The 24,142-nt window shown below is 54.6% G+C and overlaps 2 protein-coding genes and 1 long non-coding RNA gene across 5 annotated transcripts; 1 reads left to right on the plus strand and 2 right to left on the minus strand.

Moving 5' to 3' along the window:
* Positions 1-138: 138 nt before the first annotated feature.
* DUSP15 (dual specificity phosphatase 15) lies at positions 139-6,721 on the minus strand. 2 transcript variants are annotated; one of them, XM_083873148.1, is made up of 7 exons: positions 6,576-6,721; positions 5,022-5,055; positions 3,025-3,107; positions 2,543-2,592; positions 1,855-1,929; positions 1,230-1,380; positions 139-1,053 (listed from the first exon to the last, which is right to left on the minus strand). In XM_083873148.1, the coding sequence occupies exons 1-7, from the start codon at positions 6,594-6,596 to the stop codon at positions 841-843; spliced, it is 627 nt and encodes a 208-aa protein (XP_083729274.1). In that variant the 5' UTR covers positions 6,597-6,721; the 3' UTR covers positions 139-840. The 2 variants fall into 2 exon arrangements, with proteins under 2 accessions (XP_083729274.1, XP_083729273.1); XM_083873147.1 differs by having other exon boundaries at positions 1,230-1,401; positions 6,576-6,719.
* On the plus strand, positions 6,393-14,397 carry LOC310915930. Of its 2 annotated transcripts, XR_014591238.1 has the most exons (4): positions 6,393-6,500; positions 9,717-9,921; positions 10,816-10,871; positions 14,177-14,397. It is a non-coding gene; the product is annotated as an uncharacterized lncRNA (long non-coding RNA). The 2 variants fall into 2 exon arrangements; XR_014591239.1 differs by lacking the exon at positions 6,393-6,500 and having other exon boundaries at positions 7,972-9,921.
* Positions 14,398-17,996: 3,599 nt separating this feature from the next.
* On the minus strand, positions 17,997-19,571 carry PDRG1 (p53 and DNA damage regulated 1). The gene is made up of 5 exons (XM_083872944.1): positions 19,460-19,571; positions 19,286-19,361; positions 19,030-19,104; positions 18,665-18,745; positions 17,997-18,363 (listed from the first exon to the last, which is right to left on the minus strand). The coding sequence occupies exons 1-5, from the start codon at positions 19,541-19,543 to the stop codon at positions 18,281-18,283; spliced, it is 399 nt and encodes a 132-aa protein (XP_083729070.1). The 5' UTR covers positions 19,544-19,571; the 3' UTR covers positions 17,997-18,280.
* Positions 19,572-24,142: the final 4,571 nt, after the last annotated feature.

The following is a 24,142-nucleotide window of genomic DNA, read 5'->3' on the forward strand; positions in this document are numbered from 1 at the left end:
CAGCAGGGTGAACCCTGATGCCAGCATCTCCAGCCCACCCCAGAGTGGCCAGCAGCAGCTCCAGACTGATCCCATGCTGGGACCTTCCCTCTTGGCATTCCCGGCCAACCCGGCCATCACAGGACAGTCAGACCACAGAGAAGGGTATTTATTACTGGGGGACAATAGAAAGTCTTTAAGCAAAATGGCTTAAGGCTCTGCTCTAGTGAGTTCTGGCCAGGTTAAAAGCTTGGTTCCCACCTGTTACAGATTGTGCCCTGGGATAGGTGGGAATGGGGTGCAATGGATTCCTAAAGCTACAGTGCTTGCTCAGGGCTTGTGCTTGGCCAGTCTGGAGCTGGACTCTTGCCTGGGAGCCTGTGTGGTGGCATTACCTGCTGGCACGCTGCTGTGTCCCTGCTCCGCAGCCACCTGGACACTGGGAGCTTGTGCTGCTGGTGGGAAAACTGCTCTGAGGGGAGCACTGGCTCTCCCGTGCACCCTGAGGCCATGCAGTGGGTACCCAAGTGCTAAAGCTGCTGCTGGCAACACCTGGGTTCTGCCTGTGGCAGAAGAGACCTCCTCTGTATTCTGCCCCAAGCAGGAGCCTGCAGTGACCCAGAGGCAGAGACCTGTGTCCCCAGCACACTGGATGTGAAGAAGATGAGCCCAGCATGTGCTGCAAAACCCAACAGTGTCCATGAAACCTGCCCAGACAGAGGGCAGCACGTTCCCACCCCAGAAGAGAAGGAGCTGGGCTTTGTGCAGGTTCCTGCCCAGTGCTCTCTGTCCCACTGTGTTCCATCTCCTTCATCTCTCCGAGGCTGTTGGGTGATGCTCACTGCCCTCCCTTGGCTTGGGTCACTTCAGACAAGCCGGGATGCAGGAGAACGTCCTCTTCACCCGCAGCAGGAAAGGACTTGTGCTCCGCATGTCCCTGGTTCTGGGGACCAGTCCTTGCACAACTCCCTCTGTCCTGGACGTTCCTTCTCTCCCTACTGGCAGCAAGGCCTTTATTTCTTCCTCGTCATTGAAAGGGGATGTCCCATACCTCTGCTTCAGGTGCCTGCGGACCTGGGGAAGGAGCGAGAAGTAAAATATAATGCTGATCTACAAAGGGCAGGTCCAAGCCTGCCAGGAAGGAGAGCAGGGAAGAAACTAAACTGAGTCCCCTCAGGATTTGTCCTTGCTCTGAGACCCTGGCAGGCTCAGCCACGGAGCAGGGCATGGGTGGCAGAGGCGTGTCCCACCTTGCGGGCTGCGCTGCCGCCGAACTCAGACAGCTGCTGCCTGAAGCCGGGGTTGGGGTTGGCGACGGGCCGGATGGTTCGGATGGCATCCAGCACCTCCTGGCAGCTCAGCTCCGTGACAACCATGACATAGGCAACGACCACGGTGGTACTGCGGGAGATGCCAGCAAGGCTGGTGAAGAAGGGCTGGCGTTAGTGGCACACCCTGACCCCGTGCTTGCTTCCTCTTCCACCCCGGTGCCTCAGATATTTCAGTTCTTCTTCTCCAAGGACTTGCTCTCCCAGAGGCCTGAGACCTTCCAAGGTCCTGGCCATCAGTGCCTATAAATACCCACTCCTCTACAGGGAATGGGAGTAGCAGCCACTGCCTGGCTGCCTGCCCCAAACCCCACGCATCCCGCGCTCTCAGCTGCAGCAAAAAGCTGCCCCGGCTCCAGGACTGCCTGGATCCCGCTGGGTTTGAGTCACAAGCCACAGCCAAGGGTGGATCCTGGGTGGGTCCACTGGCACAGAGCCCTCTGGCACAGGCTGGCTTTGATCGGGGTTGCTGCTAAACTGAGGGGCTGGGGTCTGTATCTGCTGAGCTGGGGGGACACAACAGTGGGCACAGGGGAAGAAGCATTACCAGTGGACGAGGCAGTTCCCTCCATGCAGGCGACACTGATGGATAAAACTGATGCATTCCTTGAAGTGCCTCTTGCTAGCAGGAAAAATAAACCAGACAGAATAAGAACTTCAGGGGTGGAACAGCATTTTTAGCTGCAGGCAGAACAAGCCCTGCATGTTTCAGTTGTTTTAGGGGATCTGCCAGCTGCTGCTGAGACCTGAGCAGCCCAGCACTGTTTATTCCAAGGAAAGGTGGATTTGCCAGCTCATTCTGTGCTGGGGACACAGAAGGGGACACTGTGCTGGGGATGCACGGGGCTGCCCTGTGACTTGTGTGACTCATGCTGGGGCAGTGGGAGGTGGCTGCTGGAATCTCCAGCCACGCCAGTGCCCTTGGCTGGCTCCACACCCTTTATGTGCTCTCCCCTCTCCAGATGCTTCCTGAGAGGATGCTTGCTGCTCCTCTCCATGGGTGCTGCAGAGTGGCTGCCCCTCACCTCACTCAGGGCTCATACCCTCACAGCAGTCACTGAACTGGGATGCTGTTGGGGTCCGGGGGTGGTCCCCTGCACTGTGGTATCACATCTCCAGCCTGTAGGTCATTGTGCACGAGGAGCTGGAGGCAGCACATGGAGGGCTTGAGAAGCTGTGAACCCTCACCTCTGGTCACCCTCCCTGCACAACTCCAGCCTCCCCAGGGTACTCACATGTTGGCTTCAGGGGTGTCAGGCAGGGGGATGCGGAGGTAGGTAATGTCCTGGAAGACAGAATAGGAAGAGAAAAAGCTCAGGCACTGCAGCCAGTGTCATACATGGTCAGAGCGGGGCTGGCAGTGCCTTTGCTCCTCGCCCACAGCTGCCTACAGGGTTTTGCTTCCCCCACACAGCTTCCCCCCTGCATGGGGATGGGGCCACACTCTCACTGGGGTGAAGGGCAGGGCAAGGGGACACCAGCAACTCGTGGGAGGAGATGGGAAACAAGAGGAGTCTGGAGAGCTGGAAACTGTTTCCCGTCAGTGTTCAAGGCCGAGTTATAGTCACGAGGCAGCCAGTTTCCCATGCTGGGGGCTGCCCAGCTCCTCTGGGATCAGTTACCAGGAAGAGGTGTATGTGCCATGGGATGCTCAGAGAGAGGGAAGGAAGATGCAGCATGGAAGGAGCTGCAGGAGTCTACAGGTGCAAGACCCTACCTTCAGCAAGGGCTGGGGGGATTCATGGATCGAAACAATGTGGGTGATCTTGTTCCGGCTTAGCTGCTCCAGGTCTTTGGCATCTAAAGGATAAAACAAGATATCAACATGTATTCATTTCCTACCCTTCTCTTCCCACAGCATTCCCAACCTGCTTCTACAGCCAGCCAGCACACAGAGCCTTACTCCAGCAGATCGACTGCATCCCACCCCCACATGCAGCAGTGCAGATATGGGCAAGCACGGAAACCTGGAATGCCAATCCTATGATCCCAAGTCAGAGGCTTCTCCCTGACCCCCTCTCCTTGCTGCTCATGCTGGTTGAACCACTCACACCTGCACAGAAGCACTCTGGGTCAGCAGGTAGTGTCCCTCCTGCCTGTACTGGTCCCCACTTTGGGAGGAGACATGCCCTGCCCACATCTCCTTGAGCAGACACGCACATAGCACTGGGACTTGCTGCAGCCTGAGAGAACTGCTTTATCTTGTGAACTATGGAAGTGGAGCTACAGCAATTTATATCAACTCCGATTTTCTGTAGAAAACACCTGAGCAGTGACTTGCTGCTCTCTGGTCTGTTCTCTCTGCTGCATGGACAGAAACGGGGTGTCCTTGGCTGTTTGAGGCAATGCCCTGCCTCTCACCAATGTTTCAGCATTCTAGATGTGATCCTGGCCTCTGATCCAGCACAGCAGTTGTTGCACAGAAAGGGGCGCGTGCTTGTCTTGCTGAGCAGCTTCCGAGTGCCTCCCTTTCATGCCACAGCCAGCAGATGCAGCGAGTGTGGCCAGAGAGGAGGGAAAACATTTCCCCATCTCATTCTTTTGGGCTTCTAAACTTTCACGTAGTGTAAAGCCTTGGCTCAGGAATCCAGCCCGGGATGTGCTAATGGCATGATGCGAATTTTAATAGGAGCAAGTCTCAAGGGAGATGCTCTGCAGGGAAGCTTCGATCTGTGTAAGGAGGGAGATGGGGACCCTGTGGGGACTCACACACTTGCTACATTCCCATTCGCCTCAGCAGGCAGTGACAGCAAGTGGTGACACTGGAATCACGGCTTATCTGTGCTGAAAAAGCTTCCAGTTGGAGGAAATGTCTCTGTGAGCTTAATGTTGCAGGCCTAGAATCTTGTCACACTAGATTGCCTGGCAGAGTGATGAGGAGTGTTTGGATGGCATCAGGCCTAGGCTCCACAGCAGAGGCTGCTCACAGGATTCACCTATTCACCCCCCTGATGAACCTGGCAGCTGGGTGCCCTTGTCCCTCTGCTCCCAGCAAGCCACAGCACCCCCAGCCCAACCCAAAATGCTCCATGGGGCATAGGGAGAACAGGGCTGCCACTTCAGTGACATTTCCTTAGCAATTTACACCAGTGGTTTTAAACTTCCACAGTGCTTACAGCAGGAATCAAGCTGGCAAAGGAGCCATCAGGGAGGCAGTACTCATAAATGCTGTTTTGTCACAGCAGATGCCAACACTTGGTCATTAACTGTCCCCTGACAATGAAAACTCCTTAAAATATGACTTGGTGTGAGAAGGGGTGACTGCCTCTGGGAAATTCCCTCCTGAGGATGGGCAGCCCCCTCTGGTCTCTTCTACAGCTGTGAAACTGGGGAGCATTACCCTGAAGTGCCCCAGTCCTGCTCCCTTGCACCTGTGTGGCACCACCAGCTCCTCTGCTCCTGGTACAGAATCCATATTTCCTCCTTGGCTCCTTTCCCCCACGTATTCCAAGAGCTCAGCTGTTAAATAAGGAAACCATGCAAAGGTAGGGGTCTCTGCCTTGCTTTTCCCACCATGTCTTCACTCCCACTACTGCCAACCCAAACTGGGTGACAAGCAGAGCAGGCTGTGGGTGCAGGCAGAGCAGTGGGCGCAGGCAGGGTGGTGGGTGCAAACAGGATATCAGGCAGCATTTGCAGGCAGGGAGACACCAGCTCAAGCAAGCCCCAATCCCCAGCTGGAGAACATCTCTGCAGCAGCTGGGTTCCACTTACCAACAAAGTTCCCAAGGTAGAGGCCGGGAAGGATCTGTGGGACACAAAGAGAAGTGGCAGGGTGAGCAGAGACCTTGTGCTGTGAAACCCACTGTGCGGGGACCCACACTGGGAAGCAGTGACCTTGGCTGGAGGGGCCAAAGCTCTGGCATTGACATGACCATCGCCAGCCCCAGGGTAGGAACAGTGCCAGGGCAGCTGGACCTGTGCATTCCCAGGGCTGCCACTGCCCTGGCATCCAGGATGTGGGGCTGGATGTAGCCCTGGCACCTGCACTCTCATGGGCACTGGGAGCCAGACATGACTTTTTTTATTGCTCCTCTTGTTTATCATAAATTAGTCTTCTGTTGGGATTTATTACCTGAGCTCAGCAAGTTGCATACACCTTTGTACAGCCTTGGACTATGCCTGTGACCTGTGGAAGCCCTGCTGCTCGAGGGATGGGAAAGCAACAGGCACAGAGAAGCTTGTAGGGGATGTAGCTGTCCCCCTCCCAGCCCTGAGCTTCGCTCCCCTCACTCTGCACTGCAGGAAGCCCATTTCTCACAGCCCAGGCACAGATTGCTCTGGACAACATGCTTTCAGCTCACTTCCCCTGGGAAATTCCACTTCTCATGATGAAAAGATAATTACTTGACAAGGCCCCTGTTAACAGCACTGCAGATGCAGAAGCAGGACACCTTGCAAACCTCGTCAGCCAGAGCTATTTTATATTCTCCCTCATTCACGCCTGGGCAGTGAGTTCAATCCTGTATCCAGCCAGTTCTCTGCCAGTTTCTCCCTGCAGCAATATTTGGTGCTCAGGGCAGGTGGAGGTGATTTTCACCAGCACAGCTGGACTCACACTTGTCTCACTGCTCACATTTGGAAACGTTTCTCTCGATTGAACAGCTTAAAGAAGGAGTTTTTTTGTGATTCCTGCGATTTTAGATCAATTTCCTATCGACGGGGTGCCTTTAACTCACAGCTGCGGCACTGAGAGGAGCGGGTGGGAAAGCGCCAGTTAGCAAGGGCAGCTCCCAAGGGCAGGACACTGAACCATGAATAAACAGCATGTGCCTGTCCCCAGCACCCTGCTGACCCGCTCCTCGGAGGAGAAAACAGGGCAGCACATAAATAAAATAGTGCCCATCCCCGGTGCTCGTGATGCCGAGCCCCACACACAGCCCAACCCCGCTGAGCAGGGGGCACAGGACCACCAGGCTCGGGGTCATGCAGGGCTCCCAGCGTGTGCTTGGTGCTGATTTCTAGGGATTAAAGGTGTTGGGAAAAGTTTCCCCCTTCCTTGGAAGAACTCGCTGTGACCCCTGCCCTCCACCCCCCCGCCCCGGGCAGCTGTCAGCTGTCCCAGCGCAGTGTCCCTGCCTGTCTCACCTCCGGTGTTGCTCTGCCGGCAGGTAAACAAACAAACAAAGAGCCGAGCCCTGTGCCGGTGCCGGCAGGTGAAACGCCCCTTAGCACGGCAGAGGCAGCCGCCAGGTAAGGGTCTCCCAGCTCCGGCCCCGGCCGGGCACGGCCGAACCGCAGAGCAGCCGCCCCGGCGCTCCCCGTTACCTGGCTCATGCCGTTCCCCATGGCCGACGGCGGGCGCCGGGGGTGGGGACGGAGCGCGGCTGTCCTTGTCCCCAATGCTGCCGTCCTCCTCCCCGTCCCCGGGCGCGGCTCCCGTCCCCGCTGCCTGGTCGAGTTCTCGTCATGAAGAGCTCGGCTCCCCCGGGATCGCTGCTCGTTCCCAGCGCGGCCAGGCCGGGCCGGTGGCTGTGCCGGGGCAGAGCGGACCGTGGCTGCCGTCCTCCGCGGCTCCTGCCGAGGCCCTTCCCCGGCCGCTCCGGCGCTGCCGCGCACCGGCTGCCGCCCGGCCGGGAGCAGACAAAGGAGGAGAAACTCCCCCCCTGCGCCGTGGCGTGGGAGCACGGGGCCGCGCTGGCTGCCGCCTGTCGCCGCTGCCCGCGGCCGCACAAGGCTGCACTGTTGGGAGAAGAACAAAACCTTTGTCCCGCTCCATCAAGGCAGGTCTGTGCGGCCGCGCGGCCAAGCGCCCGGCAGCGTGCCCACCCCTGCCCACGCTGTGCCCACCCCTGCATGCACCATCCCCATCCCTGTCCTGCCCGCAGCGTGCCCACCCCTGTCCGCACCGCACCGCCCCCGGCCCGGCCCGCTCCGAGCCCCCCTGCCCATGCCCACCTGCGCCCAGGTGCCGCAGGATCCCTGCCCTGCTCACGGGGCTGCGGGAGCGTCCTGGGGACTTTCGCAGGGCCGCGGGATGGGCAGTGCCAGGAGGAGCAGGGCCGAGGGGTTCCCCAGCGCTGCCTGACGCTGCCAGCACGCGGGGAGGGTCCGGGCGGGGGTCGCGGGGCCGGGGCAGGGCGGGGGGATCGGGCCGGGGCTGTGGGGCCGTGCGGGGGCCGGGGCAGGGCGGGGGGATCGGGCCGGGGCTGTGGGGCCGTGTGGGGCCGTGTGGGGCTGCGGGGAGATCAGGCCGGGGCTGTGGGGCCGTGTGGGGCCGTGTGGGGCTGCGGGGGCCGGGGCAGGCGGGGGGATCAGGCGGGGGCCGTGTGGGGGCCGAGAGCGCCCCCTGGCGCGCGGCCGCGCGGTTGCCATGGGGACGGGCGGGCCCCGCCGCCCTCACAGGCCGCCCGGGGGTCGCGGCCCGGCCCCGAGCGGGCCCAGGGGGTCCCGGTGGGCTCACGGCGGGTTCCCATCACAATTCCTGCACATCCACGGGGTAGTGTTAAGCCCCATATACTCCGTGTGCAGGTGAGGGCAAGGTTGCCCCTCACTCCCCAGGTATTCCACCGTGTATGGGTAGTATGGTTAGTATCTATGGGCAGGTTTAGATGCTGCAGGTATAATAGAATTAATTAGGTTAGAAAAGACTTCTGAGATCGTGGGTCCAATCCATGACGGAACACCACTTTGCCAACCAGACCAGGGCGCTGGGTGCCACTCCAGTCTTTCCTTGAATCCCTCCAGGGACGGTGATCCCACCACCGCCCTGGGCAGCGCCTTCCAGTGTATAAACAACACCTACGGCCCTTCCTCTCCTGGGCAATGTCTCCTGCATCACCCTGGCTGAGCGGGATGGGATCCCACCAGCAGCCTCAGCCCTCACCAGGCAAGGCATTTGAGCAGCCTGGTCTAGTGGAAGGTGTCCCTGCCCATGGAAAAGGGGTGGAATGGGATGAGCTTTTAAGGTCCCTCCCAACCCAGACCAGTCTGTGACTCTGTGGAGGGAGGCTGAGGGTGGTTGGTAACCCCGGGTTGACCAGCGGTGGATTGGGAGTGCTGTGGCTGAGCTGCTGCAGGGTCACTGTGGGCAGCTGCCTGCCCTGGAGAGGGGGATGCTGGCTGCACAGGATAGCTACAGCAGGAATGGTGGGACATGGATTGTAAGATTTGCTCTTTTCTAGCTCCCAGTGTTTGTGCAGAGAGACAGAAAATTGAAATTGATCCTCGTCCTCCACAAAGAAAGAGCAGTTCTCAGTGGTATCCATATTTATTTATTTTTCCTTTCAGAATATGTGGTGCAGTTGATCCCCAGAAGCTTCTCAAGGGCAATTAAAGCAAGTCATACTGTGGGTGCATTTTTTGTGCTGAATCTTGTATTTCTCTTTCTACCCAGCTGAGTCAGAACAGCTGTTAGCAAAGGATCTGAAGAGGTTTCAGAAGCAGTTAGAAAGGGAAATGGGAAAGCCTGAGGCAAGAAAATGTGCCTTTATTCTGAAGACCCTCAAAATGCCTTTAGAGTACTAGTTGTTTGTGGAAGAATTTTGCAAGAACCCTGGCATCACTTGGGTTATGAAACTGGTTAGTGTGTGCTCTCCCAAGGAAAGTGGGAGATGAATGTGTGCCTTCGTTCTTCAGAGGAAGAGGAAAATATGCAGGAAACCCTCAGGAAGAATTGGGCAGAGTAAGGTAACATGGAGCAGCTGTGCTCCTGGCCAGGTTCCTGATCAACATGTACCACCAAAACACTACTTCTTGTGTAAGAGTTTATTCCGGCAGCCAAAAGTCATCTCAGTTTATTTGTAGAGCCAAAGTTAACTCAGTGGTGAAGGTATAAAGTGCAGAGCTCTGTGTGGAGGAACAGACTGTGCTCCCAGGGGTTCTGGCTGTGGAGTTCTGGCTGAGTTCATGCTCTGAAATCTTTCAGTTCAGCTGCAGGTGTGCAAGAAGGTAGAGGTGTGTGCAGGACAGGTGGCTAATTGGGCTTCTGGTTAACCAGCATTAGGGCAGCCCCCAAAGAGGGAGCTGTGAAAACATCTGTTTGGATTTAAGGAAATCCCATTGGGTTAGATGTCAAGTCTGGTGGAATTCCATCCTGAGAATGTGAAGAGATTACGGGAGACTCCATTATCACAGAGGCCCAGAATGGTTTGGGTTGAAGGGGATCTTAAAGTTCATCTCATTCTCTCCCCCTGCCCTGGGCAGGGACAACTTCCACTAGACCAGGTTGCTCAAAGCCCAGTCCAATCTGGCCTTGAACACTTCTGGGAAGGGATATCCATTACCAGTCTGGAGCACAAGCTGGGGTGAATTTGGTTGGCATAAACTTCTCTCTGCCCTGCTGCTAGAGGAGGGCAACCTTCTGCTCTGAGTCATGTCTGTCCCCCCAAACCTGGAGCTGTGCTGAACACCACAGCTTCCACTTCAGCCAGTGACCTGGGGATTAAGGAAAATAATTGTTTCCTTTAGAAATTCTGACAATACCATGGGACACTGAGAAATGCTTTGCCTGTGCCAGAGGATTCAAGCCATTTAACAACCTAAGTGTTGTGCTGTGGTGCATAATTAAAAACACGCCCCTGCGAGTGAGCAGTCCCTCTGTTTTGTGCAGCAGGTCTGGTGAGGAGGCTGGGACAGGAGGATTTGTCTTACCCTTGTGAGAAGTGACTGGGAGGTAATTATGCAAACTAACTCGTGAATTACAACCAGGAGGATAGCAGCTAGTGATTATCTAACTCTACAAATGGGAAGTGTTAATTGGCAACAAAACCCATATATTAAGCTGATTTTATGCCCCACATCCTCAATTAACATGGTAAATAACCAGAACACAGTAAATAAGGATATATGAAAAGCCTGTGATTACTGAAATTATACCAACAACTTAAATAGACTGTGGCTGACCTCAAAACTTGCAGGCAAGTAAAAATAAACTCCATGTTACTCCTTCTGTTGGTCTGTGTTCTGGAGCAGCCCTGTGTTGTGATGTCCTGGGTTGCCCACTCTCACACTCAGAGGTAGTACTGGGTCAGGATTTGCCCAGTGCCACCTCCTGGGGCTGGAGGAAACTGGACCTGGGCAGCAATGTGAGAGCTCTGCCCCTTGGGTGCCTTATCTGGGCCACTCCTTACCCTCTTTTATGCAATGTGCAGCCTAGGCTGTCTTCAGAATTTTTCTGCTCATTTGCCATAGCTCCCCAATATTTTTTTTTCGTCTTTCCTGTTTAATTAAGTTCTTCTGTAACATACACAAATTTAAAATGGGACTTAAAACTCCCAACAACATATGTTGCGTTACGTGTATTTCTGGAAACGTGTGACAGAGTTTGTTTATTTGGTGCTATGGGAGTTCCCCATAGGCTGCCTGCTCTGCCTTCCCTCCAGGAATCCTCCAAACACAAATATTGAGGGGGTTTTTGTTGAATCTCCCTGCCCCCATAACCTTAAATAAACATGCGTGCACATGAGCAGTTGATGAATCAAGTTATGCAGGTCTTCTGCACTGAAATTCTGGAAAACTGCAGGAAATGCTAACGTTAAAGCCACTAAGTCTGCTTTTCCATCTGTAGGTTGGCAAGTCACAAGGTGGGGGAATGTTCCTGAAATGTATAATTGATTGAAGAAGGTGAGAACGACTGTCTTTTCTTTGGGAATATCCAACAGGCATTTTGTTCTTTTGCTCTTTTTTCCTCCTCTCCTTCTGCCAGTGCTTGGTCTGTTCTCCCATGCCACCCTCCTGCCACATTCCTTCACCATTCTCAAGAGTAACAACAAAGGTTTTGACAGTGGATTTTCCCAAATGGCTGGATACTTTCTTTGGGATCTGATTTTTTACACTTTGTGTGCATACTTATTTATAAACTACCAATCTCAGGTACATCAAACACTAGGCAGCAACTGGGTTATATTATCATATACATACATACATATATATATATATACACATTTATATACACACACATGTTTTATAATGTATTTATATACTATAAATTCTTTGGGTGGTCCTGCACAGGGTCAGGAGTTGGACTTAAATTCTTGTAGGTCCCTTTCAATTCAGCATTTTTTTAAGACTCAAGCAGGGTAAGCAAAGAGTTGTGCAGTTCTACTGCTGGGTATTAGACACATCAGATGAACCTTGTCAGTTCCAACTCCTGCAAACACCTACAGGACTCAGCTGGCCTGTTGCTGCTGCTGTCACCCTGTCTCTCTCCAGTCCTTTTTCATTGGAAAACTGGTGTCACAAGATCACTGGAAATGTCAGTGTGACAAATCAGCTCGGAACAAAGCTGAAATGTCACTCCTGGTTTTACTTTTAGTGGTTGAGTTTTGGCAGCCTTTCTTCTTCTTTGGGTTCACAGAATGTAAGGACAGGGTGATTCACAGGAGAGAACGATTTGATTTTCAACGTGTCACACTTGCTGCTGTATTGAGTTTGATAGCTTTCATTTGATTAACACATCTTCCCAAAAGGTATGCCACCTCAATTCAATGGTTTAGGAGACAGAAAAATCCATCAGTTCTCTCTGTGAAAGTTCAGCAGAGTTCACACTCGCTCTAAATGATGAAAAGCCTTTCCAGAGTGCAGGTGCAGCAGGCTGCCTTGGGAAAGGGTGTGCCAAGGTTTGGAGTCATGGTGACGTGAAGATCTTGTTCCAAGCCCCCTGCTGTGGGCAGGGACATCTTCTACTAGAGCAGGTTGCTCCAAACTCCATCCAACCTGGCCTTGAGCACTTCCAGAAATGGGTGTTACCACCCATCTTTGAGTAGTGACTGAGGTTCTTATTAATAGATCCCTTGGGCTGAATTAGAGTGAAATGACTCTCAATGACCTGTGTACATATATTAGGCAGGTTTGTTTTACAACAGTTTAAAAGAAAAGGAAGCATACAGCTGTTTTGATTATTTTCTATAAAAATAAAACAAAGTGAAAACATAAGAGAAAGAATAATAAAAGATAGAGGGAGAGGAAAAATACAACCACCCATGGATCCAGTGATGAGATTTGATCATTGCAGTTTCAATGTCTGTGCTCTGCATGATGGTCACAGTCTTCATCCACTAGGAGCCCACACACAATAGTGTGTTGGATTTCAGCACAGGTGGCTGAAAACTGTGAAAATAGTTAGGGACAGACAGGGAAAATAATTAATTGTCTCTGGGGCACAGAGGACTGTCAGAGTGAGAACTGCATATTTGCTTGTTCAGTGTCTGTTTGTCTTGGATCTTTATCACTATTTCAGCCCAGATGTTCCTCTTACAAATGTGGCAGCACAAAAGCCTGCACCTGACTGATTGTGGCCAGGGAGGGGGACGTGCTGCCTGCAGGGTGTTCCAGGCTGTTTGCTGTGGGATCTCTGGCAGGTGCAGGTGTGCTGACCGCGCCCTGCCAGCTGCCACATGTGCTGCAGCCACTTAACTGTGCCTCTCTTCCCCTGACACACAGCCAGGTGATTTCCTTGGTGACAGCTTTAGGTGTGAGGCTGGGCTAGCCTTCTGCTTTAATGACGCTTTGTGCATCTATAAGGTGGATCTTTTTTACTTGAGACTCAATAGTGTTCTGGTTAGTTGCACTCCTGAGCGGTAGATGTAGCTTAGCCCTTTGCTTCTGAGACCTCAGAGGCACAGCAAGGCTGGCATTGCTGCACACAGCTGTCACTGTTAAGCTGCCTCTCTCAAGAGGTGGCAGCTGAGAGAGAGAGAGAGTGAGAGGAAGGACGGAAGGAAGGAAGGGGAAAAAAATAGGTTGTCAGATCCCTTGTGAATCTGAGAATGGTGTTTTTGAGCATAATGGAGGATGATATTGAACATCCCATTTTATGGGCTGCTCCCTTCTATGGATCTCTCTTGTTGGTAGGGAAAGGAGAGTTTTTGCAGTATCCTGATAGCAGAGAGGAGGTTTTCTGCTGCTGGGGAACTTCTGGGGACTGTTGTCTCCTGTAGATGTACAGCAGTTAAGTCTGGAGAACTTGACTGCTGAGTGCGGTTGGTGGCCCCAACCTTCTGGTGTCTGGCCTTTTCCTCAGAATTCTTGCTGGGCTGTGGAGATTGTGATTGAAAACAAAATCACTAGGACTAAATGTGTGATCATCTGTTGGGAATGACTTTGTGTAATTGTTTGGATGTCTCAGGGCTGCAGGTTGGTGATTGAGCAACTTGGACAGTGCTTGACTCCCAAGTGTGGGGCAGGGCCAGTGGAGGTTCTCGTTGTGGATATGGACAAGCCCTTTCATCCAGTGTTCAGAAGAGGTTTAGCAGTGACAAATGCTACTTTGAGCTCCTGGGCTGTGACATCCCAACCCATCAGGATCTGAAACCCTCAATGTGTTATTAAGCAGACAAGGGATTACAGTGTCAGGTCTGCTGCTGGCCCTGGGACAGGGGTGTTTTGTGATGCTTTCACACCTTGCAGGTAGGGGTTTGCAGGCTGAGTGAGCTCATGTGGTGCTGCAAGTGAGATGTACAACTGTGTGAACTGGTTCCATGAGATGAGGTGTACAGCTGTGTGAACTGGTTCCATGAAGGAGTTGCTACCTGCAAGGCTGTAGCTGCTTTAAATCAGAGTATCAGACTTCAGCTGGGTGCAGCACCATATAACTGTCAGGTCTCTAGCCCTGTGTTGTGAAACCCTGCCAACTTAGCTATTTCTGGAAGATGTTCCCCTCCAAGTACCAGCAAATCACAAGTATCAGAGCACTTGCCAGAGATGGAGGGTTATGATCATCTCTCCTGCTTATGTGTCCCACAGCAGTGCCCCATCAGCACTGATAAACCACCCCACAGAGTGGTTTGGCTGCCAGCAATGAACATCACCAGGTTCATGGTGCACTGACTGAGATGCAGGCCAGGAACTGAGGGTACTTAACAACAAAAAGCCCCTTTAAACCAGAATTTGACTCTGTTGATTTTGTTTGTTTGTTCGTTTTAACACAGGTTTTGTCCCTGGTTAAGTGAAAAATATTTGTCCTGAAATTCTCAGAAATTTAACTGCTACATTTGCAACCCAAGTATTGCAACAGCAGGAAGCTGAGAACGCAACTGATTTGTCATTGCAAGAGTTGAGAGAAACAGAAACAGCAAATAGCACTACAAAAATGACAGGCAAAAATATGATTATTATTCTTTCAGCTTTAGTCATGTAAAGAGCAAGCAGAACCAGGTAAGGCAATTTCCCTTAGATGTGACTTATGGTGATGGTGCTCTCCTATTAAATGCCTCTCATTTAACTCTTCCTTCTAATAAGACCTGGTCACTGGTATTACTTGTTGCAGCACTGTGTCCTGCCAGCTTCAGCCCAATATTTCACATGGTGCCACTGGGGACAGTTTTATTTCAAATAAACAAATAAATTCAGCTCAATTCTGGTCTGGGATAGCTCTAATGTGCACAGTCTACTCTATTCACAGCCTCAAACAAAATTATTGCTAAGGCAGCCTGCAGGTAAAGGGGCAGAGTAACTTCAGTTAGTCAGGAAAAAAAATTAATTGGAATGAAAGTCCTCTATGTCATCACAGTGCTGCTGGGCTGTCAGAGAGATATCTGAACACTCTTCTGGGAACCTGTTCCCTGCAGACACCCACATCTGCAATTAAAAAGGGTTAATGCTCATTCTGTGAATCTTCCTCAGCACTTACTGCTTCAGCATGACTTTATTTTTCACTTTTCTTTCTGGAAGCCAAAGGGATTTTTTTTTCCTTTAGTATCATCAAGAACAGGAATAGAAACTTTGCAACAAGCTCAGAATGTTCTTTGGCTCAGCACATGGGAAAGAGATTTAGGGTTGGATTTCCTATTGCTTCACACTCACTCCTGCCTGCTAGCAGGGTAATGATTTTGTGGGCAGGCATTTTTGTTAATGAGCCATTGGCAAAACTGCCTGTTTCTCCCTATTTCACTGTTATATCTCCTCAGCTGGGTTCTGGAGGTAAACACTTCACCTTCCCGCACTGCCAGCTGCCAGGGAGACTCTGAACTCAAGTTCATCTTCTGAAAGACTCACTTTGCATTGTGAACAGGGAGAGCAGGGGGGGTGAAGATGTTTATCACTTTCTGAGGGGTTTTATTACAGTGTTTGGGATGGATGGTCTGGTTTCATGATTTTCTTGGCAATGATCATAATCCTCTAACCTTCATAGTGATTAAATGATGAATATCCAGAAGGAAAGTAAGGAAGCGCGTTGCCCCTTCAGAGTGGGAAAGCAAGGCAGCAAGGGGCTGCCAAGGGACTGGAGCCCTTGTTGGAGCCAGGACTTGCACAAGAGCTCTCTGTCAGAGGTCCTTGTGCACTGTGCCTCCCACTCGTGCTGCTGCTGCAGAGCTCTGCTCCCAGCAGCTGGTCCTGCAGCATTTTGTCATTGCCTATACAACTGTGCTAACCCCAGATATTAATAGCAGAGAGATGTCTCCTGCTTTCAGCTGTTCAGCTGTGTCCCTGGTTGTCTGGGAGTTGATTCCTGCGTGCAGCTGGGGAATTGTCATTGCTCAGGTACTTCAGTCCATGAGTTTGATGCCATAGGCTGACAGGGCAGGAGCAGCATTTGACCTGGTCTGGAATGACAGGCCTGTCAGCAGAGGGGGAAAATCTGGGTGTTCTGGTGAATGAGATCATCATGGCAAACACACATTTAGCTGCAGAATTCATCCAGTGCTGGCAGGTGCCCTGCTCGGTCCTGAAGCTGTTGGCACCAGAGGGGAATGCACATCTTCACTGGGGAACAAAAATGGGTGTGTGAGCTCTTATGGAAATAGGAAACCAAAAGCACCAAATGTTTTCCAAACTCTCTGCAGTTGCTGTGGTGGCTGTTTATTGGGCACTTTCCTGAAGTCAGTTGTGTATTTTACTGATGGGAAGCAATACTTGGATTCTCCATACTTGGAAAAGTGACACACACTGTACCTTTTGCCATGCACACCTGTGTCTGCCATCATCTCTGGCTGTGGATTCCAACTAAAAATATGAACAGAGCCTCGCCTGAAAGTGAAACATTACCTCTCCTCTACAGGCAGGAAGAGGAAGGTGCTGTGTAAATTGCCTGTAAATGTTTTTTATTGTGGCTGCTGTGTCCTAGGAAGAAACAAATGAAGCAGCTTTTCAGGAATCTTGCTGCACAGCAGAAAATGTGGTGCTGATCCCAAGCTTGGGGTGGGAAACACCCTCATGGATGAAGTTCACTCTCCCCTCATGTCGGGCAGCAGCAGCCCCACTTCTCTCTGGACACAACTGGCTCAGCACAAGGCACTGGCTCCCTTGCTTCTGAGAGTTTCCCAGTTTGGAAGCTGCAGTGGGCTGGAATGAGGTATTTTAGCTGACACAGGGATGCTTGACTGCTCAGCTGGTCCTCTGCACTGCAGAGCTTAGTTCTGTTCCATGTAAGAAAACAAAAGGGCTAAACACATTCTGCACAGCAAAACAAAGCTTTTAGGGCAGGCAGGCACCTGATCCTCCTCCTGCTACTACTATGGAAACATGTAAAGAGCAGAAAACCTGTTGCCATGAGACTGTAAAAATAACCCTGCCATCACATTACAGAGACACGGACTGGCTGCACCACATGGGTTATGTAAGAGCAGCTCCAACACTGGGATGTGGCACTGTGAGCTGCCTCTTGCTCCCAGGAGACAGGCAAGCTGCTGAAAAAGCTGCAGGCAAGACAGTTCAGATAGTAATTCTGTTATTTTTAGTCTGTGTATCTGAAATGTTAAGCCTGAAGTGGACAGGGACACATTTAGGGTATGTAGTGTCAGCAACAGAATTTTAAAAGTTAGACCAAGCAATGGTAGTTGGGTTTATTGGTTTAAAGAAGTCACACCTCAGTTTTAAGGGGTCACATACAGGGTATTCTTTTTTGAACTCTGTAATTTGAAGCCTGTTTAGAACTGGCCAGGGCAGGAGAAAGCCTTGCTAAGCTGGAAGGTGGTCAGGGAGCCAGGGAAATGGTGGTGCTCTGTTTGACATTATCATGGCTGGGAAAAAGGGAAGAGAGCAAGGGACCAGGCCCAGGAACCACACCCAGCTCTGCTGTTCATGCAAGATTTGGCAGAACAGGTGAGCAGCCTCAGGGCTGGAAAAAGGGCAACAGACATGTTTACAGTTCTGAAACTCTATCCAGAAATATCTCCACAGAAGTTCAAAAAACTAAGGGCTTGGCTGGACCCACACACTTCCCTGCATGTGGGAAAAAAATCAAACTCACTGTAGTCATGTACTAATTATCACTAATTTGTTTTTAATCTTATTCTCATGACCAAGTTAAATACCTGGGGGAGCACATTCAGAGAGGGGAGTGCAGAAAACTGCAAATTTTAAAACCTTTGCAGAAACTACTACTCATTATATTAATTGTCCTTTTACTACAAGACAAACTCAGTGAGTATTCCTGCTCAACCCTCCTCAGGCTGCTTTTTTAAATAAACCCAAGTTTTACCCCTTCATCCAGTCCTGAAAGCCTCATTTCTGTCATCTCTTGCCTTCCAACAGTGGAACATGTTTTCCCAGCAAAAATAAAAGGATGCTGCCTCCTCCTGCTCCTCCCCACACATCCTTAGAGATTCCTGACGTGCCTCAGATGTAGAGCTTTGCTTTGTTTGAATGCCAGGGGCGTGCACAACTCCTCTTCTGTGCCTCAGGCATGTGGAGGATTCCCAATCCCTCCTACTCCTGTTCCCAAAGTGACAAAGGAGCAGCTCTGAAGCCAAACCCCAGAAGTGTTCACATAAGCCCCCAACAAGGAACATACACATGGAGTCAGGAATGTCCCACTGCTCTGATTTTAATGATCCCACTTCTACCCCAGCCATGGGCCTTTCCCCAGTGCTGTGTCCAGCACAGCTCTGCCACCTGAGTTCCAGCAAAGAGCAGGAAAGGGTTTGTGATCCAAAGAAACTGCAGAGGTGTAGCTGAGGAGCTAAACGATTCCCAGGGCCCTCACCTGGGTGGGCTCTGGACACACCAACATCCTGCAAATCCCAAGGACTGTGGCTATTGAACTACGAGCCCACAGTGACAGGCAAACACGCTGTGACAGTGGCACAGCCACCTCAGCCCTCCAGGATGCGGTTGATGAGCTTCATTTCCTCAGCAGACATGGGATTCAGGTTAAACCCCTTCAGCTCAGGTTTACCTGAGAAAACACATGGAAAAAAAAATCAGGATTTTGTCACAAAAAAAGTGAAACAGTTCAGGAAGCTGAACTGGGGTCAGGAAGCTGAAGTGGGGTCACTCAGCACAGTGTTGGAAGGTGTTTAAACTGCTGGTGGGTGACAGCTCCACACAGAGAGAAAATGCTGCTGGGGCAGGGAGGGAACTGCAAAACCAGTGGAAAAGAGGCTGCAGGAACACAAGGAACTAAGGAATTTCTGGACTCTGCTGACACACGAGGCAGTACCCAGGCACTGAGCAGGTGGCAGAGGGGCAGAATTTACCTTGAGCTTCATAGAGCCGGTTGACCTTCACCCGCAGCTCCTTCCGGAGGTTGTTTATCTCCTTATCCAGCTCCTCCTGGTCTGGGGTAAGAAGAGGGAGTGAGGAGGACTGTGGGGGCTCCGGAATGAAGGCTCAATTCCCCATGGGACCCAGCACAGGCACAGGAGGGTTCCACCCTGCCTCCACCACCCCCGGAGCCCAAAGCTTCTGCATGTGCCTCCCAGGGGGGCAGAATCAGCCTCTCGAGAGGTTGTGGGCAGCTCAAAGCCCATCCCTGGCCAGAACTCCGTTAATTGAGCCAACATCTTGTTAATTATGGTGTTAAAACGCTTATAACTACACGGAGCCCTCGGGGTGATCTCACCCTGCCGCAGCATCTCCCGGGTCTTCGCCTTCGGCAGCTCGATGAACATGTTCCCGAAGCAAACCATGGCCTTCTCTGCTGGGAAAAAGGGAAGGGAAGGGAAGGGAAGGGAAGGGAAGGGAAGGGAAGGGAAGGGAAGGGAAGGGAAGGGAAGGGAAGGGAAGGGAAGGGAAGGGAAGGCGCTGTCAGTGTCAGTGGAGCCGCTCCCCGACCCGCGGCCACGAGGTCACGGTGGGCACAGCCAGCCCGGCCTCACCCTCGGGCTCCGAGTCCTTCTGCAGCGCCCGCAGGGCCTCGCGGTTGCGGTTCCGCTTCACGTCCAGGTCCACGATCTGCAACGGGAGCGAGAGATGCGGGAGCGGCCGGGGCTCGGGGCTACCGGCGGCGGGACAGAGCGGGGCGGCGGAGGCCCGGCGGAGCTGGGTCCTACCTGCTGCCGTGCCGCCAGCACGTCCTCGGCCAGCTCCTCCACCTCGGCCAGGTAGCGCAGCACGAAGGCCGGGTCCCGGGCCATGGCGGGGCCTGCACCGGGGCCGGGCCGGGTCCGCCGCCGTTCGGCTCCGGGTGCAGCCGCAGCCGCGCGGGGGGTTCCGCGGCGGGAGGGGCCGGGCTCGGCGCGCCCTCTGGCGGCCACGGCCGGGAGCGCTGCCCGGTCTGGGGACACCGCGGGGCGGCTCCGAGGCGGGGGGGGGCGGCGGGACCGGCCGGGGCCGGGGACAGCGGGGCCGGGGGGCGACAGGGCCGTGAGGGGCCGGGGCTGGGGACAGCGGGGCCGGGGGGCGACAGGGCCGTGAGGGGCCGGGGCTGGGGACAGCGGGGCCAGGGGGGCGACAGGGGCCGTGAGGGGCCGGGGCTGGGGACAGCGGGGCCAGGGGGGCGACAGGGCCGTGAGGGGCCGGGGCTGGGAGGGAGGTGCCCGCCGCCCCGGGCCCAGCGCGGGATCTCACTCACAGTGTGGACCAGCGGTCCCGCGGTTGGCTCCGGGCTGGCTCTGTGCCCGCGGGACTCACCGCCCGGCAATGGGACGGAGGGTTCGGTGTGCCCGGGCGGCGCTGAGCCCCAGAGGGCGGGTCCTGGCCCCGCAGCCTCCCCCAGCTCACCCCGCTCGCCACAGCCCGCAGGGACAGGGGGCTGAGAGCCCTGCCTTGCCTGCTCCCTTTGTGTGTGAATTATTTATAACTTTTCAGAGCCCGTCCCCTCGCCCCCAGCACCACCGTCTGTCTGCTCTTCCTCGCTGCTTCCCAGCACGGTACCGCTGTTGGCAGCTGGGCCCTCGGAGCATCAGGTGGCCTCTCTGTCATCCCAGAGCGCAATAAAGGGCACTCAAAGCGCGGGGCAATGAGCTCAGGTTTCCCTTGGTGCAGCTGGTGGCTCATTTGTAGCTCAGCGTCCAGGACCTGCCACCCCCAGGGACTGGAGAAAATTGTGGTCCCGGCAGCTTGACTCACCCTCAGCCAGCCCCAGTGCCCCTCAATCTGTGTCAGGCAGGGGCTGGTCCCGGGGATGCTCTGGGAGGGCACCACATCCATCTGCTGCCCTGAATGACCCTGCCTGCAGGAAGGGAAATAAATTGCCCCTCAAAATGCTTTTTATCCCTTTCTTTCTGCCCCACCCAGCCATGAGCAAGAGGAGCTGAGAAAATGGGGTGTGGGAGATGCAGGGAGACCCAGCACTGGCAATGAGGACTGGCAGATCCTCACCGTGTGCACCCTGCAATGGGAAAGGGGCCCCAGGGGCCCACCCAGGGCTGGGGGGTAGCAGGGACACGGGTTCTCATGTCCCCTGTCCCTGCTCTGCACAGAGCCCTGGAACAGCATCTCAAGTCTCCAAATGCAGCCCTGTCCCCAGCTGTCCATCTCTGCCACCCTGGCTGTGCCACCCAGCTCCTGCTTACCTGTGATGGTGGGGGGACCTCTGATCTGTTTTAGATCAGTGCTTTGGAGGGAGGGAGCCCCATTGACCTGCCTGAAGCAGCAAACAGGGTCCAGGGAGAGGAGGAGCCCCAGCGCTTGGGGGCCCTGGCACGTGCCCTTCATGACTCATTTGAGAAGGAGCTCCCCAAAGGTGGTGACCCCAGTGCTGCAGCCCCTCTGGGCTGCCAAAGATGAGGACAGGGGACAAGGATGGAGGGAGCAAGGCAGCGGCTGGCTGGTGGTCACCACACTTCTGTGGGCAAATAATCCCTTAAGGGAGATTACCCAGATCGGAAGATTACTGGCCCTAATCCCATAAGGTCATTTGTTTCATTTAACTGAGATCTCTGTCTGTGGCAGCATCAAATGAACCATGGCAGCTTCAGGAGAGCACTGGGAGCGAGTGCTGGGCACACACAGGCACTCCAGGCTGGGAATGATCCACACTCAGGTTGTCCTTCCTGACATCAACCAGAAAATGTACAGGGATTGGGGCTGGATGCCAATGCTGGGAAATGCTCATTTGTCGGTGGGAGCAGCTGGCTGGAGATCTGAAAAAGCAGGAAGGAGGGAGGGAGGGCTTTCAGAGTCTGGGCAGGAGGAATGGGGATGGGGATGGGGATGGGGATAGGGATAGGGATGGGGATGGGGATAGGGATGGAGATGAGATGTGTCATGGGAACAGCAATGGAGCAGGCTGACTGTGTCCTGGCAGCAGTGGAAGAAGCAATGACTCTGGGGTTGCCAATGACAGTGCAAGGAAGGCAGGGTTTTGCAAGGAATGTTGGGCTGCATGAAAGGGTGGGGGCTGCTCTCCCTGGGAAGGTGGGGCCCAGCTCATCACAGGCATGGGGGAAGCTGCAGCTGAGGCATCACAAAGCCATGGGCATCTGGAAAACATTCTCAGGGCAGTGAGAAGTGGCTGGTGCTGCACTCTGTGGCCTCTCCCCTGCCAAGCTCTGAGCCAGCCACAAATCATCATGGATTTCTCATCCTGGAGCCAGCGCCAGGGGTAGACATTCTGCTTGGAAGCTGGACTCAGACTGGAACCAGAGGTCCATTTGGACCAGTTCCCCTGGGAATTGGGCAGTCAGAGGGAGCGGCCACCCGCCCGCTGCCAGGAGCTGCTTTGCTTTGCTGTGTGTTTTGTGGAAAGAGCAGGTTTGGTTTCATCATGTTCCTTTTTCTTCCTTGCAGCCCTTTTCTGTATGCAGCCAGAAACCCTCCCTGCCTGCTGGCAGCTGCACAGGAAGCTTCAGGGATGTTTATAAGGTTTTTTTCTCTCTTCTCCTTTCATGTGGCTGCTGGGGCCTGTTGTTAAGATAAATCAGACTTCAAACCACGGTCTCCATGTTCTTGGGCTGTGGATCTTTAACTGCTGCTTCAGAGGGGGTGTTTCAGGGTCAGGGGAGAAAGGTGGGTCTGCCTCTCCCTGATTTCCCTCCCTGGCACTGTGCCCACCGTCATGGCAACGTAGTTCCTGCTCCATCACCCAGCCAAGACAGAGTCCCCAGGGACCAAGCCCAGAGAGGTTTGGAGTGGCCAGGTGTGGATAAGGGCTCTGGCAAGTGGATCCCATCCTTGGAAGGCGCCCTGCCCTGCCTGGTTGATGATGAAAGGCTGTTTTCTCCAGGCTTTGGGATGCTGGGAGCATCCCCTCCCCCAGGCAGGCGTTTGTGGAGGGGATCTGTCAGGAGCATCTCAAGGTGAGGTGTTTCATTATCAATGCTAATACATGCAGCACGGGGAGAGCGTCGCCGAGGGCCCGGCCACTCCCTCGTGCTGAGTAACATCTTCACCCCCCGGATTGCATCCCCGGAATCCACATTTACCCCTCCCCCGGTTTGTGCTGATCTCTCTGGCCACCCTGCAAGGCAGGATTTGGAAGTTGGCCGTGTTTCCCGGGATCAAACACGCTCCCCCTCTCTGTGTCACATTGTGCTGACCCCGGGCCAGGCTCCAGCCAGGCTCCTCCGCAGGCAGATGCACCAGGCTGAGCCTCGGGGGCTGGGGGCTGGGGGCTGGAGCTGCTCCGAGAGGCAGCTGCCTGTGTGCACTCACCCTCCCTGGAGACCCGCCACAAAGGAGAGAAAGCCCTTTCCTCGCATCCCTTTTCCTCCCAGCAGTGCCAGGGATGCCGGCACAGCGCTGCTCCTCCTGTGAGCGCCTGTCCCGGGGGCACAGCCCCTCGCTCTGCCGGACACATCGTGTCCAAACTCCCGCGGGGAGCAGGCGGAGCAGAGCTGGGCAGGGCCGAGGAGCAGTGCAGCATCAGGGCTCTCGTTCACCCAGACCCCAGTGGCCTTGGCACTTCACTTTCAGGGACATTCCCAAGGCTGGGGAATAACATAGGTGACTGTTCCACCAGTTTCATTTCAGGAACAACAAAAGCCTGCTTCCAAACCCCATCTTTGGTTTTTTCAAAGAGGTTACATCTTCTTCGAGCAGCTTGGTCTAGTGGAAGGTGTCCCTGCCCGTGGCAAGGGCTTGGCACAAATTGATCTTTGAGATCCCTTCTAACCCAAACCATTCTGTGATGATTCTGTGACTCTCCCTCCAAAGCAGGGCTCAGGTCCAGCCCAGCCAGTCCCTGCTGGGACCCTCTGGCTGCATCGGGCAGCATTTTGGCGATCTGTGCTCCATTTCAGCCCAAGGGGAGAAGAGACACCCACCCCTCCACCCGCCCTCATCTCAGCCCAAGCCCGGACCCACGGGCAGGGTCTTGCCTGGGCTGAGCCTCGGGGCTGGGGGGGCGCGGGGCTACCCAGGATCTTCCCGGGGAGCTCCGGTACTCGGCGGGCTGGGGAGGAGCGGCCGGACAGCGCGGACAGCGGGTTCCGCCGGGCCGGGCGGGGTGCGGGGTGCGGGGTGCGGTGCCCGGGGCAGGTGCGGGGTGCGGGTGCGGTGCCCGGGGCCGGGGCGGTCCTGCCGGCGGGACCCGGCGGGCGGGGGCCGGTCGGGGGAGGGGCCGGTCGCCCTTCCCGGCGCGGGGCGGCGCCGGGCGGCACCGAGCGCTCCTCCGGGACCCCGCGGCGCCGGCGGGGGGGCGGCTGCCCCTTCCCGGGGGGGAGCGGCGGGACCCGCCGGGGGCTCCCGGCGCCGGGCGGGGGGGAGCCGCTGTCGGCGGGCGGGGGGCGAGGCCGGCGGGGGCGGGCGCTGCCGGGGCGGGCTCCATCCCTCCGGAAGTCTCTCCCGCTCCC

The sequence above is a fragment of the Zosterops lateralis genome (genome assembly GCF_965231275.1).
Source record: "Zosterops lateralis genome assembly, chromosome: 16".
NCBI lineage: Eukaryota > Metazoa > Chordata > Aves > Passeriformes > Zosteropidae > Zosterops > Zosterops lateralis.